The 17,502-nt window shown below is 41.5% G+C and overlaps 1 protein-coding gene across 6 annotated transcripts in view; it reads right to left on the bottom strand.

The window, feature by feature from the left end:
* ARHGAP22 (Rho GTPase activating protein 22) overlaps nt 1–17,502 on the bottom strand; it is a 133,275-nt gene that overhangs the window by 31,201 nt on the left and 84,572 nt on the right. For 4 of the 6 annotated variants that reach the window (XR_010722283.1, XM_066191272.1, XM_066191274.1 and 1 more), the window contains one exon: nt 10,093–10,269. The exons of 1 other annotated variant lie outside the window; for it this stretch is intronic. Coding sequence is in view for 4 of the 5 variants with exons in the window: in XM_066191272.1 (XP_066047369.1) it covers nt 10,093–10,269 (177 nt within the window). In the remaining variant the exon portion in view is untranslated. The remainder of the gene's footprint in view (nt 1–10,092; nt 10,270–17,502) is intronic. One more of the 6 variants, XM_066191273.1, reaches the window with a different exon arrangement.

The raw sequence follows: 17,502 nt of genomic DNA, 5'->3' as shown, positions 1-17,502 counted from the left end.
GCTATACCCTAAGTAGCATGGCACTGCACAGCTGGACACCAGAATCCCAGTCAGTACACTAGACAGTATTTAAAGTACACTAAAGATTATTTAGAAAGTGATGGAAATCCTTAAACGAAAGGTACCAACGAGGTCCTGAGCATTCTTTACCCTTTTATTATCCTCTCTCCCCTTGTGGTGAACAGCAGGCTGCAGGTTAGGGAGAGCCTGCCCGCAATGCTAACTGGCGAGCAGGACAAATCTGCTTTTAAATGGCTGAGACACCACCAGAATTTCCGGCACTACTGGAATAATACCTCAAATTGTGTCACATCTGCTAATAACATCATGGAGCCTAGGATTCAGTGTTTGGGATGGGAGCACAGGAGATAGCAAGCACAGACTTTTATTCTTCCATTCATGTCTCCATTTCTGTTTTCCATCTCTCAAAATACAGGAAGGAGGAGGTAACCAATGAAATAGAAAGTCATGCCATTTAACATGGATATTATTATACCCAAAGTATAATTAACCTGTGAAATTCACAGCCTCTCTGTGCCCAAGGACACATCATGACTCAAAGCATGAACAGACTTCAGCAGAACATACAATGTTATGAGATGATGAAGCAAACTCTTCTCCAAAGAGCAAACACAGCCCTCTGGTGAGAGAAAAAGCTGGAGCACATGCTCACTCACATAAGCATCAGAACTAAAGCAGAAAATAGCAGCTGCTTCAGTGTTGTTCCCTGCACAAGGGAGCTCTGCAGCTCTAGGTGCCCTGTGACACCAACACTGTGCTACACACTCCACAAGTAGCACCTGTCTTCTTATATGAAACTCTCAATTCTTTAAAAACATGGGGTTAAAATTCATGACTTAGACTACCGAATATGATGAGGCTGGAATAAAAATCACTATATATAAATTTTTCTTCTGTGTTTTGAATTTGCACGTCACACTTGGATCCTGCTTTCTCTGTTAACTACATTTGTCAAAAATGAAATCCAAGGTTCACACATAATCACTGGATTGCAGGAGCTGCAGACTCTAGAAGTGTACATGATACTGCAAGAACAGCAATATAATCCAAATAATTTGCCACATTGCAAATACAAAATATCATCAAAGTTTTCACCTGGAGATCTCCCTATACATACGTGCCAAGGAGAGAATGAGTAATGGAGATTGAACTCTCTCTTTCCCTACTGGTATGAAGTTCTTTAACTATAGAAAAGTTTAGCAGCTCTTATTTACCAAAAAACAAATTAGGATTATAAAATTGTTCGAACCCTACACCTCCCATGAACTTGCTGCTGGGGAGCTGGAAGCATTTTCTTTCCCAGTATCATTCCAGGGAGAGAGCCCCAGCACTGCTCTCATGAGCAAGCACCACTGCAGTCATTCTGTGGCAGGTAGAACAGGTAGAAATCGTCCTGCCTTTACACATCACTACAAGCCTGGATTGGCTGAATGTTCACTACAGCTCACATCACCTCTAAAAATCCAGGCATGTTTCAGACTTGGCATCTAATCCAGGTGAAATTCAGTCTTCAGTCTGGTTGCAACAGACAGGAATGGTGAACCTGCACGAACTCAGAGTATTTCTCCTCATCTCTGACTGTGAGCAAACTTGTTGGCTTGCACAGCTCTAGCAAGTGCCCATGGGGCGTGTGTATTTTTAGATGCTGGCTTAGAGGATTAGCTAATATACAGGTACACTCAGGTCTGAGGGACCTCAGATCTAGGAAATTGCTCTGTTTGTACAGAAAGGGCCTAGTATCAACTTTAAAACCATAGGTGAAGTTCCTTATTTTCCAAGAAAGTTGAACCTTGTACAGACTAATTTTTTAACCCAGGTAAACCTGGGCACTTGAACATCTTATCTGCTGAAAGCTGGCAGTGAACTAGCTAGAGGTGATCAGCCACACAGCTGAACGCAGCAGGAGAAACTTCAGCATTAATGTTATCTGTACAGAAATTTTCCCATTTCCTCCCTCTCCAAACATTTTGGTCAGATCGTTCTCTGAACAAAATTATGTCCCCACACCCCTCCCCTGCTCTGGACTGGGGTCTCAACCCTTGCTGGTGAAATCAAATCTTTTGAGGGTAAACAGGCTTCTGTTTACTGACTGATAAAACAGTTCACTCTGGGTTAAAAATTTGCAAATAGCTATGCTCACCTTTCTACCACAGTAGCTTCTTCTTAACCTGTGTGATATGTCTTCCTATCTCCCTAAAATATGCCAGGAAAGGAACTGAATAAGCAGCACTGTAAAATTACCCAATGACGGACTGACCAGTTTATCCTCCAAACTGAGATTCTAACTTTGCTCACAGAGAAAAGATGATAAAGAGACCTAAACACCACTTAGCCACAGCATTCTGAATGCACAGTTAACCCCCTGTGTTTATTGCTCTATTTCTCGCTAAACAAAGGCAAGAGCACTTAAAGAACAAAACATCAAGAGCAGCAAAAAATGCCTTTTAGCAAGTAGTAATTGGGACTAACGTTCCCAGGACAACTTTTTTCTCCCCACAGTGTAAGATCATATTTTACAGAATTTTTTACTTACTGACTCTTGCACATGTCTCTCTATATTTAAAGCACAGCTTCCATACAATTGTCTGAAGCTATGTCTATAGAAAGCACCCAATCAGAAGGTCACCCCTTCCAAGTGGTGCTGCTTGTTTATGCCCTCACTGTACAGGAAAGCTTTACAAAAATTTGGGGTGTTGGTAAGTAAAAAATAGTTATGAAAATGTAATTGTTGCCACCAGTGTCTCTTCACTAGAGATGGATAAGAATTCCAGCTGGGGGTTCAAATAAAATGATCCCAGAGTCTGAAACCTCTAGTACAGAATAAAATTATTCACCTGGATTTCTGGCCATCCAGGAGCCTGGCAGGAACTGTGATCCAGACCCACAGCCAACGTTTAGCACACTAGGCACTTTTATCCATTCAGAAAGCCAAACAAGCTTATGTCCTGAAGGTTTTCCATATCCGAAGTCATCCCGTATCCCAGGGTTGATAACCTAAGCACAATCATTTATGGAGATGCAGACAAGATCAACACTGAACACATGGTTGTTTATCCAAATCAAACTTCATCATAAATACCTCTGTCAGTCTCTAACTTTCAACTGTAAAACTTACTACCAGGTCAATTGTATATGGTTTCACTTTGTTGCATCCTCAAACTCAATCAATTATGAAAATTTGTTACTTAATACACATGTATTTATCTTTATCCTCCACTGTCCAGCTAAAATCCTCCTCAACTTACAGCTTCACCACCCAAGCAATAAGGCCATTGTCTAAGTTCCAGCAACAGCTGAACCTGACCAGATGTGATTGGGAAAGGGGAAACATTTAGCTCCTCTCTGTAAAATAGATAAAACACTTCAATAAATTTGTGAGCCTTTAAAGAACACTTCCAGAAGCGGCAAAGAGCTAAATGTTCCCTTCTCTAACCTGAAACTGGGAAGACATGAAGGGGACATTCCAAGTCCAAATATGATGATGAAGTAGAAGAAAAAAGAAGCAACTGCCAATGGGAGACAGGTAACATTAGAAAGAAAATAGGAAAAGAGAGACAGGGTGAATTAATTTCTTCTCAACTTCTAAATGGTTAAAATTGCAACTTGCAAGGAGCTGGCTACCATTCCCTTTCATTCAGTAATCACATATTCTCATAACATTCATCAAAGGACTAATAGACAGAAATTAAAACACTTGCCTGCAAGCTGAGAAACACCACAGGAACATTTCTGTCCCATTAATACACTGCCAGGTCGTGCAGGGAGAACCACCAGTGTTTTTAAGACTGTCAGCTCTCAAATGGCAAACATGAATCCACTGATTACAGGAATAGTCTCCCTGAGAAACCACCAGTGTAGAGGGTGATTCTGGTCAGACTGCATGCTACAGGCCATAGCCACCAACAGTTTAACAAATGTACAGCCACTGTCAACCCTCCATGGCACATTGTAGCTGAAGAGAAGAGGTGCAGGACTTTGCGTTACTCTCTGCTGAACTTCATCAGGTTCCTGTTTACTCCTTTCTTTACCCTGTTGAGACCCCTCTAAACGATGACACACAATCATCTCATGTACCAATCAGTCCTCCCAATATCATCTGCAAGCTTACTGAGGGTGTATTCTCTCCCATTAACCAGGTCATTAACAAAGTTGTTAAATAGTACTGGCCCCAGCACTGCCCTTCACATCCATTGCCAGATTCAATTCCAGATTGCTTTAGCCTTCCTAAGTCCACTGCTGCATGCTCAGAAATTTCTCTGTATTCCTTCTCTTAGATCACCTGTTCCTGCTTTCACTTCTACGCTTCCTTTTTAGCTAATGACCTTTGTCCCAAGCATCTTGTTCATCCATGCAACCTCTGCCACCTTTGCTCAATTTCCTGCACAGGGAAGAGGACTATTCTTGAGATTGAAGGAAGTAACCTTTGAAAACCCACAAGATCTTCTGGTCCCCTCTTCTCTTATATCATATCCCATGGCATTCTTCCAAACATATGCCTGCAGCCGAAGTCCATGGGTGTAATCTTTCTATGCGCCTTGCAGAACAATGCTGTCAGAGTGGTTCTTTTGCAGATAGTCATTGTCACCTCAGGCAAGTCATCTGATTGCTCAATTTTCAGATCCCTCCTTAACAAAATATGAGGACAATTGCCTTTTCCTACCTCAAGGCTGTAATATGATGGTAAAATATGTTGGTCATACAGCAGTAATAGAAGCCCCAGATATATCTGACAGAGATATATTAGGAAAAAAAGAACTTAATAAGGTCTCAGAAACAGATCTTAAAACATTCTCTGTTGTAAACAATCCTGGCAGCAAGATCCACTCCCAGCTTACTTTAGTTACCGTATTTTAGTTTCCATACCTACAGGTGTACCATTTGTGACTTTTGCCTGGGGGCAAGGCTGACCCAGCACCTCCTCGAATCTGAGATGACTCAGGCATCCCCAATCCTGGGCAGATACCTGACCTCACAGCCCCCATCATCTCTCTCTTCCTCTTCCCCGGGCTGGGCCCATCTCCCAGCATTAGACAACAGCAAGAGCAAACACTGATAAGCTGCATCAGGCGCCAGCTATCTCCGTGCAGAGATAACAGCAGGTATCAGGCACAACAAACACCCAGCACTGCTCCCCACACACCTGGGGGAGCCTGCACAAGGGACGCCCACCCTGACACCTCCTGAAGGGGCTCCTCCTGACCCAGTCAGGAATCCTACTTGAGGCTGTCACTCTGTGGGAGCCTGCAAACAAGAAAGGGAGTAGAAACCACCACTCTGTCTCCAGACTGGGCAAATAACAGAAACCACCTCCCTTCTCCTCTTCATTACCTCTTCAGTGGTATTTTCGCATCTTAAATTCACTGACATGGCTCTAGGTTTAAGCTGCTCTTACTGGAAAATTCCCATTTTACAGGTGGAAAAATTAAAATTCAAAACTTGCCAAAACTTAATGTTGAATCCTAGCTCCTAAATACTTTGGCATCCTGGCAGATATGCATCTAATATCAATATCTGACCCTTCAAAACAGTCATGTTTGCTCTCATGCAGATGTTATCTCAAAGACATTTACTCATCTAAAGCATGATCCCTAATTAACCCTATGCAGGGCTAGTCTTCTATTACCCATAAGGACATTGAGCCAGGAATTAAATTGCACCTCAGACACCTTGTCCCACATCTTTCAGCTCTCCCCTAATACAAAACATAATTCCACAGGGCCCTGGTTCCCAAAAAACCCCATTCTCTGCACTGTCTTCTGCAGAAGAATAAAGAACCCACACATCTTGGTTTATCTATAGGGGAAAGATGTCTGGAATTAATGACAGTGGAACAGCTTCCTCAGTGGACATTTCTGCAGACCCCACCAGTTTAACAGTGACTCTTCCTCCTGAGTAGAAAAACTATTCATGAAGCTCTGGCAACACAATTTCTTTGTCACAGGGTAAAGCTCTTCACAACTGCCTTTGGGAAACACATCCCTTCCAGCTGCTTCACCTCCCCTCCATCACAAGTAACTGATGAAAGCTTGGGATGAAGAGGAAGAGAAATTAGGATAAAGTAATGGAGAAAGAAATGGGCTGAGACATGTATTTCTGGCAGAGAAGCAAGGAACTGCTCATGGGAAGACAGAATATGTAAACAGAAGAAAACAAACACAAACAGAAATAAAGATTAACACAGAATGATTCTGTCCCTATGCTGTGCTGGTTGTGTGCTGAGCTGTGACAGAATTATGCCACCTGACATTCAACTCAGGCACCAAAAAGTGTACGTTTTATTTCTAATGCCCAAAAATTCAGTCCTAGAAAAACTCTGTTTTACAGCTGATGTAGGACGGAAACGAGGAAGGCAGACAAAAAGGAACTTCCTTGCAGCAGCTGTACTGCTTCACACCAGAAGTACAGTCCTGCCACACACTTGCACAGAACCTCCTCTCTCCCCCTCCTACACCAAACACTTTGAATGCATCCAGCTTGGGAGGGCAAGAGCAAGGTCACTCTCACCCAAGCCGATGGCCACAAACCTTCTGATTTAGCAATGCGGCACTGCTACCAATGCTTCACATTAACGAGGACCCACTGAACAGCACCACTGTAGCACATCTCCAGAGGAACTCTCCAGATACTCTTTTAGTGGTGTAAACTTGGAGCAAAATTTGCCACAGAGGTAAGAAAGATCATAGAAAATAGTTTCAATCACCCTCTGTCAGAATGTACTCCAAAACTCACTTTCATCGAGTCACTGTGACAAGCTTTTTTCTTAAAAACAATCTAAATGTATGGAATACTCTCAAATCTCAGCATACAAAATCTTCTGCTCTAAATGAGATGTACGAGATTCAAGAATTCAGGAGCCTAGAAATCAAGGAAACTTGTTAGAGATTGTTTTCCCTATAAACAAGACAGTTCTTCAAAAGATTTAGGAACACTACGATTTTATTTTTATTGCCACATTTGAAGCGTATTTCAAAGAACACATTCCATATGGCTGACTGTGTCTTCTATCAGTAATTTGTGATCCTCAGCAGCTTTGGGGAGTTTTCTGTTTCATTTTTAGAAGCCTTTGCTGTTTACCTTTAAGCACAGTTCATACGCCTGCATCAACACATAAGAAGGTACCCTCAACCTTTTTTTATTTATGTTTTTTTCAATACATCAGCAAAGATAAAAGTGTGGTTAAGCCTCCCCTTTTATCTTGGCATAATTCGTTTTTACACCATATCAACCTTCTCCAGGGCTGGATATTTGCATATTAATAATAAAGCCTGCTTTTTAACTCCTCCCTTTAGCTTAATATATTAAGAAGTGTTGATAAGTAAGACTTGGCTCTCAAAGTAGTGGTGGTGGCAAAGCAGAGTTCAAATTATTCCATTAAAACAGAGACAGCTATGTTTATTGTCCTCCCACATTTGAGTTAAGCTGGAATTTCACTCAGAGAAACTGTCCTGCTCTGATTATGATGGAGAAGGTGTAGGTCTGATAATTTCCCCAAATTGGCTAAAAAAAGCATTTGGGAACAACAGTTTGAATATCTTTACTGTTTCCCTGTTATTTGCATTCCTATACATTCTTTCTGAAGTGCAAAGAAACTGAGGATGCAGCTCTGTGGTTTCTTTAAGTCAATTTAGGTGTGGGTTGCAGTCAGAATGAAGCAGCCTGCCCCTCTCCATGCCATCACACCTCCCCATTGCCCATGTGCTGGAATTACTGGTGTTGCAGCAGCATGGTTAGCAGGGCCAAGGAATCAATCTACATACAAACTAATCCTCTCCCTCTTTCATTTCCTGCCAGGTCGTTTCCTACTGTACAACTCAAACCCACCAGTGTCAGCACAATGAAGTGTGGTGGAACACACCATTGCTGGGGGGGTAGAAGACCACTCCTGACAGTGGCTGGCACTTCACCAGCTCAGAGAAGTGGCCCCAATGTAAGAATCTGCTCTTGCAGCTTGGACTACAAAGCAGGCATAGTCAAGATGGCTTTAGGCTAATACATTTGAGTATTAGGGCAGAGAACTCAGGCTAGACTGACTGCCCAACATGCACCCAATGTCCTTGGCCTGTTTTTATCCACAGATAGAGAAAAAACATTGATACACAACTGCAATTCTTTCCGACTCCGCAAAGGCCAGTGCTTCTCTTCTACAGTGCTTAAGCTGGCTCTCACCAACGGCCAAAGCAGCCTTTACTGACTTTGATCACTGAACCAGATCAAGTCTGCAGGATGTGAAAATAGCAACAACCAGAAGCTGCTGTATTCCCCCCTGCACTGCTCTAATCTCCCCTGTGCTGCCTTGTTTCCACATTCTCATTACTGTTTTTTGATGCCTCATAAAGCTCCAGTTCCTGGAATCAATGCAAGAGTATCTGCCTCATTTAAAGACCAAAATATTATCTGACCGCTTTGCAGAGAAATTCAAAGGTAAAGAAACACAGCCAATTAATTAGGACAATACTAGCTCCATAAAGAAACAAACAACAAAAAGGGAAATCCATCACTACCCTTTATGCCATTCTCATGTTTCTCTTTTTAAAATATTTGGATTTTTATTATTTATTATTTTAATACTTAAAGATGTTTGTGTTGAAACTACTTCAAGAGACTGACAAAACATGAGCAAAATATGAAGGCAAATTTGCACTGATACCAGCCGTGCTGACAATATCATGCCCTAAAGATGGCTATAGCCTGACAGTGCAGCATTCTTGAATGTACATTGCAAAGTTATAAAATACACACCATAAGGTCAACTACAAGCGGCCACAGAAATATCAGCTCTGAGATTCTGAGATTTCTGATGGAGGACCTGCACTGACCTCAGTCTAAAAGACCCTTCACTGTAGACTGGAATTCAGAAGGGAAGCAAAAGAAGCACAGACTCATACTTGAGGAGAAATTCTGGTAGAATAGTTTTCTACTAACAAAGAGTGTTTTTTTCTGCCCACAGCACAACAGCATCACACGTAACTTCAGATCAGATACAAGCTAACTTTTGTACCTACATCCTCTCTGCTAAGTGAAAGAAGGACCTTGGAAAAAAATGCATCAGTAGAGATTGTATCTCCTCCAGACAAACCAAGTGCTGCTACCCAGAGACTCCAAATTTCAAGAGTCACTTGAAACAAAACAAAAAATCCCAAACAAACAGACAAACAAAAACCCCAGACAAAAGTGACTAACAAACATTGAGTCTTCTTAGTATCAAGGTCACTTTTCCCCCCCCAGATGCAGGAAAACTAGTAACTTCATTTCAGCAAGAGTAATTGTATTACATAACCCTTATCTGGCACTTTTTAATCTGTACCTCTCAAAAGAGGTTGACGGCACTATCTGCATACCACTATTTGCATGAACTCCATCAGTAGTACCCAAGTCACTTCAAAGCACAGTGTCCAGTACCAGGCCAGTAGCTGCTGTCACCAACACCACACCCAGAAGAAAACGTCTGTGAGTCCTGGTTCTGTGCTAAACCAGGAAAACAACTCCCACCTAATCTACTGACTTGTGAAATCAAAGATTGTGCTATAATGTCAACAATGAAAGCGTGAATGTTTTGTTCCTGTTAACTACAGGGACTGTCAACAGCTGTATTACCCTACAGATGTTCACTCAGCCTGACCCTCTTCTTCCTTAGCCTACACCCCCACTGAAGCCAGTGCAAGCTCTGCCTTCTCAACTGGGCCCTACATTAACTTAATTAAAATTTTGCTGTCTCTGGCTGTATGGATATTCAAGATGGGCATCTACCCTTATGGAAGAAATTGAGATAACTGGACAGAATCCTTCATTCCCGTAAGGCCCACAGAAAATTTTGCTGTAAAGAAATGAATACTGACAGTAGTGCTATGTTTGTTACTACCACCCATTTCTGACTGAGACTGTTACACACTGTGGATGTGAACTCCCCATTCATTCCTGTCCATCCATCCCCTAGGAAAAAAAAAAAAAAAAAAAAAAAAATTCAACCCCATCCCTTGCTTCAAAGCACTTCAGACAATCAAGAGCTTATCTAGACATCTCAGTGATTTTACAGTGTTTTACATATCCTAGTATCACAAGAATATGTTTTACCTTGAGGCAAATGTTTTAATTTATGTGCATGTGAGCTATTTGCAATACCTCCACCAAATGGAGCCCATATAACCCGTCGGATGGCTTTCACCCAATCTTCCATTTCATTCTGGGAATTAGCCATGAGCAGGAAAGCCTCATGATTGACAGGCATCTTTTCCCGGTCCCCTCCACCACCTGAAAGACAGAATAGAGATCTCTTTTAGTATCCAGTTCAGAAGAGAGCAACCAAAGTTTAACACTGCCAAAAATCTTGGTCAAAGTAATCAAATTCTTATTTTAATTGAGCAGTTTTACAGATGATTCCTGCTGATGTGCTGCAGCACCCACAGAGCACAGGTTGACAGAAGATCAAAGCAGAAGTGCAAATTATGCATTTCCGTTGTGGGAAACCTGGAAATGTTGTATCTGCTGTCTCAGCATTAAGAAAAGTGAAAGCACAGGCTATAAGATTCTATAGGAAAAGAAAGAAATTAATTCCACATACCTGTGCTGAGATATTGAGAGATTTTGATCCAAAAGAAGGACCAAGTGAAGTGTAAGACATTTTAAAATGCTTCAGATGTAGAAATCACAAGATCATCCACTTTCTCCAAGTCTCTGGGATATTTATAGTCTCAATACAGAGAAAGAGACCCATTCTGATTTTGGATCCAATTCAGAAGAAATTTAAGAGCTAGGGATCTGATTCTGACTCTTCTACTTGATGTGAAAACTTCAGGAGCTATTAATGTTGGTGTGCAACATCTCAGAAAAGCACTGACCACAATATCAAATTCACTCAAGCTGTCACAAAAAACTGTCCCTTCTGGATACTCCAATGCTTGAAACATTTTGACCCTGCTTTTCCTGTTTCATTTTTAGGTCAGCACTCACTCCAACAATTTAAATCTTCCCCTCACCCTTCATTTTATGTTCCAGAGCTGGATACAACCTAGTGAGTGCCACATAAACACATAAAAGCTTTATTAGAATAGCCTGTGTATGAAAAGGCTACTGATCCTGTCCAATTGAACAGCTGCATCCCCAGCGGCCTGGAGCTTCTCCATCACCATGGAAACTGCCTTTGGCTTTGCTAGGGAGATAACATCTGAGCTGTGTGTCACTGCCATTTCCACGCTTACACGGCTTTCAGCACCTACTGGCAGGCTAAAGCTGCCAGCCTGTGCTGAGCAGCTGAGATTGCCTGCCCGTGGAATTCAGAGATAAGAGCAGGATGATGGCATGCTGTGGTTTCTGCAGAGCTGATTTAGCATACACAGAACATGTGCTTCTTAAATCCTTGCTAATCTGGGGAAAAAAGCAAGCTGGGAGCTGCCTGCAAGCCAAGGAAGCAGTTTTTCTTGCTATTAATTGTTTTCTTGCCTTGACACACTCATGGAACATTTGTTGATTTGCAAAGCAGAAGTGGTAAAACGAGATGCATTGGGAAGTATTTTGTGGTTCTCCGAGAAGTGATTCACTAAACTGGGAAACTGAGGCAGTCTTTCAGTAAAGAGGAGAAACAACAGCCACCAGGGACCAGTCGTGCAGTTTAAGAAAGAAAAGCTTTTTTCCCACATGTGCCCAGATCCTCTTGGACAGTCTCCCATTTTTTAATTTACTGAATTATTCATATTCCTTAAGGTATATTTAGAGAACAGCTCTCTAGCTCAAGGCTAGGATGCCAGCATCTGAACAGATCAATGTCCCACCATATTCCACTGGAAGGATGACACACTTCATCCTCTGCATACAAAACTGTCTGTGCAGGAAACGGCAGCCTGTGAAATTCCTGTCACTGCCTAGATCTTTTCTACCAACGTACTCAGCCTCATGGTGAAAGCAGAGGCCATGAAGTCTAATTCTTGCATCTTACCCAGCAGACCTATTGACACACCCTTTTTCACAATCAAATGTTTCATAGGAGATACGGTTGAAAGAGGCTTTCCAGAGCCCTCAATACACATCAGAAATGGGTTTCAGGATGTGGCATTTGGCAGATAGATGGCCTGAACTCAAGTCAGGCCATCATTCTTCAAAGGAATGAAATAGCCTCAAAAAGACATTTACTGCATGGGTCCCACCACCAGCAAACAACTGAGTTTGGTCAAGGTAAAAATATATCTTGTTCTTAAGTTTAAAGGCATCAGCTGAGATCTTGCCCACCCAAGTCATGAAGGGCAAGAAGAGACCAGAAACTTGCCTTAGAATTAATCACAAACTCTAAATTTGGTGGAAGTAGCTGCACTAACCCTTACAAAGTTTGCCATAAGAAGCACAATAAGCAGAAGATGACTTACTGGACTTCAGCAAAACTGGCATCAGCATCTTCCCAAGGAAACACTGTACCAGAGGGACCTAATTACAAGTCCCCTTCCCCTAAGACGTTACTTTTAACCAGCCAGCTGCTTTCTGACCCTTCATAGACAGCTATCAGGCAAGCATTTAGGAGAAAAAACAAACAAACAAACAAACAAAAACATTTATACTTCTGTTTGCGTCTGCAAAAAGCAAAAACTGGATGAGAAAAAAAGATTTCTGTACACACCAGACCTGAGATTCTGCCAAAGACTACATATAGTTCCTCCATGTTTGGCTTTCCCCATTGAAACTTGAAATAGGAGCAAGGTCATGACCCTACAATCTGCCTGTGGGAGAGTCAGTAGTGACTAGACATGTAAGTACAAGCAAATGAAGGCAACTCCACACATCAAGGCCAGCTTAGAAATAAGAATGCACTTCAGAATTGCTTCTTACATTACCATGATGTGATTAGGCAGTGGCAGAGCATGAAGACACACCTGTAAACATTTTTCTTTTTTAATAACATTTTACTCAAATTTCTTTGTATACTTGGCTGGTTTCTTCCACTACATCCTTGAGGCATCAAGCAGAAAAATTAGGGGTTACTGAAAGGCTTTTAGGTCTTGGTAGTCACAAGAATAAGAAACTGCTGAATTCAAACACCTAGATCTTAAAACAAGCAAACAACCAACCCAACAACCTCCCCAAACAAACAAACAACCAGCTCAAGGAAACAATGTCACAAGAAACTTCTTAGAAGTCTATAATTTTACCTGAAATTCACTGATGATTTCTTCTATGGGCTCAGACACAAAGCAGGTTCCTCTCATGGATATAAGGTTTGGATTGGAAACACAACACTAGACTTTAGGAATTGTTTTAGGAAAACAATTTCAAAGCTTCCTGCCCAGAAACACTTGGAGACAGAATTTTAGTTTCGCCTGACACAGCAAGATGAAGTTCATATTCAGCTACTGAATTCACACCTCTTCTCTGCCACTAAGGGAGCTCCAGCCCTTACTATGGTTGATGTAAAACTCTAACCCTGAAGCACACAAGCTCTACTTGTATTGTGTGTATCAAACAGGGCATCCAGCCACTCAGCACCATGATGGGGAAGAATACTCTGTTAATGATTTTAAACACAGACAAGTGTTTTTCACACCCTTGAACAGAATTTCTCACTCATCTTTAATCAAGCTTCCATATAAACAAGACTGGGCCACAGACACAAACCCTGTGTAGCTCAGGATTGTCATGGGCAGACATTCCAGACCTTTTGCTCAAAGCTACTTTCATCTCCAGAGACAAAATAAAACTGCAAACACAGAGTGCAAGCGTCTCAAAAGATGTGGCAGGAACAGGGGGGTTAACTCTGGGGATGAATAGTCCATCTGCTTTAGCATTAGCCTATCACCAGGGGATCCTGTATTCAGTTATCTGCTGCAGACTCCTATGTGTGCTGGACAAGATGCACTGGATTTCATCCTTATCCACAAAGCAAGTTGGCAGCTCTATTTGCCTCTCATCCAGGCGTACAGAAAACGAACAACTTGAAGGGTGGGAAAGGTGATAGCAACCATGTCAGCATATACAGTAAATATAAGAGCCTAGGAGCATTAAGAGACTTGCTTGGTTGTTGCTCCCCACCAGAAGGGCTGCAGGTCCCAGTTGACTTGAATGCTTTGCTGTCCCTGTCCCAAGGTACCTTTGTCAAAGTGCTTTACATACCCTGGTAGGTATCTTTGGCTGTAGGGAACAGTTCAGCTCCAGGTCCCCAGCTGCAGTGCACAAATGCTCTCTCTCCAGGACCAGACTAACTCAAGCTGGCAGAACAGCTCTCCTCTGCCTCCACTCATGGTTTCTTCATTTAATATTGCCTGAGAGCCGTGATCTGCTAATGGCAGCAGTCACCTCAGAGCAACGTCCACCTCCCAATCCTCAGAAATGATCCTCCTTTCAGCTTTCCCCCCATGCCCCACAAAAGCAAAGGTTAAATGCAAAAACCCTGGGACTAAACCTTGCTAAAGGTGAGATGGGGTGCTGCAACAGCAGATGAGTCAGTCACAATCTACTCTTCAAGGCCGTGTTTACTGAAAATTCTTTTTTTGACCATCCTTAGGTAAGCACTCACTGGAACACAAAAAACATAAGGTATCATTTTGTTACATTTACTTGTCCTGCCCTGTGTTCCTGTTCAAAAAACCTGCAAGAGACAGGCTGCATCTCTGCCTTCATACAGCTCTTTCCAATGAGGAAAAGCTTGAATTTTTGGTTTGCCTTTAACCTCGTTCACTCAAGCTTAACCTTCTTAAGATTACTTGTGAAGCCAAGCCCTAGATCCCCTTTGTCTGTATGGAACTGAAATTCACAGGGAACAGGACTGGAGTTCTGCATGGGAGATGAGACTGCCTCATTGCATATAAAAGGAGGAACTTTTATATTCTGAAGCAAAGCTGCTGTTGGGTTCTGAAGTTGGCAGCTTCTTTCTTTGCTTAGGAACTTCTTTTACTTCCACCTCCCCCCTCTGATCTGCCTTTCACCCATTTCTTACATCATTTCTCTTACTGATGTGCTTGTGTATTGTCCTCATACGAGCCTCCTGAGAAGTCACACCCCGTTACAGTAACTTGTGTACGTGTACACACTGAGATGTTTGTTTATGTGTTTGCACTGCTTTGGTGTGGATAGCAGCTGCAGTGTTTTCAGTGAGAGTGAGCTGCAGCTGGCCGTGCTGCTGCAGCACACAGGAGGCCAACAGCAGCTCGGGGCTGCACTGGGGAAGGGTGGCTGGTGGCAAACACAAGCCCCAGCTGACGTGTCTGCCCCTCAGTGCTACAGCAAGCAGTGGCAGGAAGCCTCTGGCTGCAGACAAGCAGCAACAAAGATCTTGACAAGTGGTCAAAAACCAGCACTCACTGTTGAGAAGAACAGTTGCAATGATTTACCTTCCCTGACCTCGTCCTTTATGATTGGCTTTAAGGTGAGTATCAAAATTCGGGGCTCAAATCCCTGATAATGAAAGGTGAAAGAAGGTGAAAAATGAGGAGATGAACTCTGTCAAGAATAAGGGTAGCTCTGTTAGATGGAATCTTTCTTTGCAAAGCAGGAAAAAAAAATACCAAAGAAACCAGTCATGATCTTTGGATCAAGAGATGAAAGAAGTAAGAATGAGTAAGCAAAAATTCATTACGAATGCTTTGAATAGACAACTGGAACCTAACTCCATTTCTTCAGTCTTCTTACCTTTGATTCCAGCTAATGTTGAACCTCTACCCTGAGCACTTTCCACCCCAAACAAAAACAATTCTTGAAAACCTGAATGCTGGACATAGACCCTGTCTATTACAGCTAAATCCTGGGTTAACCTGCCATCAGCATCAATTTAAACTTCTCTGCTTTTTTTTCTGGTTTTAGTTTGTGGTTTTTTTTGTTTGTTTGTTTTTTTTTTTGTTTTTTTTTTTTTTTTTTTTTTGTTGTTTTTTTTTTTTTCTGAATTATTCTTTAATAGAACTGGAAATTTCCTATGAATAGGAAACTTATCTTGAAATAGCCCATTTAGGCTGGCTGAGAAGAGATAAAAACAGTAAGCAGAATCTGAAGTAGTCAAGGACTGAGACAAAAACAAGGAAAACTGGGGGTTTCCCAATATGGGTACGGTCTGTGAAGAATTAAGCAGTACAGTAAACAGTGATGTGTGCTCGCCATGTTTTTTCGGTTCGTATCCTCACCCACCCATCAATTTATATATGGAATATTTGAATTGGAAGTTGATTTGGAGCTGAGTAAATGCATGATCATATTTTAAAAGGCATACAAGACTGAAAAAAAACAAGGCACAACAATTTTGTATCATGTGGAATGCAAATGAAAAAAACAAGCTTTGAATCAAAACATATTCACTGTCACAGTTCCAATGGGCAACATAATGGCATTTTTTCCTAAAGAAACAGTCACCTTTGTAGGTGAAAGGTGTTTCATTTTCACCATTTGGAAGGAGCTTAGGGGGATTTTAACATTCAATATTTATTTTATTTGTCAATGAGAAAAATGAGATCTTAAATACCTTTTATTGTAATGAGGAAGTTCAGCTCAAACTGACACAGTTCACATTTTCTTAGGGCAGAATTTACAAGCATGCACTAAAATCTCATTGACTTTTCAGTCAAATATTAAATACCTAATTTCCTTAAGCACCTTTTATTTCACCAAGTTCCATGGTAGTTACAAGTAGAAGTTGATAAAATTTTCCAAGTCAAAAACCGCTGCAGAGGATTTTGATGAGTCTGTAAATGGTTTTTCAATGCTGTATCTTAGACCTCATCCCAGAAAATAAAGCAAAAGCAGGCAAACACTCGAAAGCCACTGCCATCTATTAAGCAATCCAAAAGCCCTGTGATTTCTTCTCCCCTCCCATGCCTTCTGTGGTTTCAGAAGCCAATAAAATGCTTTAAAAATGCACCAACAAAGAGATGAGACCTCAGAACTGTGGTTTCTTATGCTAAAACATCAGACAAGATTTAACTTGAACAGAGTCACTAATAAAGCTTCTCTGTACTAGTACATGGACTACAGAAAACCCTTATAAACCTAAGGCTAGTAATCTGTGTCAGTTGTCAGGATCAAGTGCAGGATTACTAAAACTCTGAAAGAAATGAAGATTAAACTGAGTCTTTGGCCTGTTATACATAAAACCTGTGTCTGGCTAGCTTGACTCCCCTGCCTGGACATGTCTTTCTTGATAATGTATGTGACCTTATTACTCTCAACTTTTATCTATTAATTAAAGTGAAGTACTGTTTAAGACTACCAACCACTTCAAATAAAGCAATGCCTTGAAAATAAACAAAACACATTAAGTGATGTCACACACCAGGAACCATGGCAAGCAGAAAAAAAAAAAAAAGATGCAAGATAAGAGCAAGGGAGAAAAATAACTTCAAGTACTCTTCAAGGAAAAATAAGTAGAATTGAAGCCAAACTTCACCTTGAACTTCTGCTTGTAAAACCTGCTTACATGAGTTCAGTGCTGTGTAATGTTTGAGTCTAATTGAGGTAATTTTTCCTTAAGGTCCTTTATCTGCCTTTGTCTGAGCTTCTCAAAGCTCTTGGTAAAAAAGGTTC

This window comes from Chamaea fasciata, unplaced genomic scaffold (assembly GCF_029207755.1).
Source record: "Chamaea fasciata isolate MVZ Bird 193981 ecotype frontalis unplaced genomic scaffold, bChaFas1.0.hap1 SCAF_9, whole genome shotgun sequence".
In the NCBI taxonomy this organism is placed as follows: Eukaryota; Metazoa; Chordata; class Aves; order Passeriformes; family Sylviidae; genus Chamaea; species Chamaea fasciata.
The sequence above is the reverse complement of the archived record's forward strand: the minus strand, read 5'-3'. Positions and strand labels throughout refer to the sequence as shown.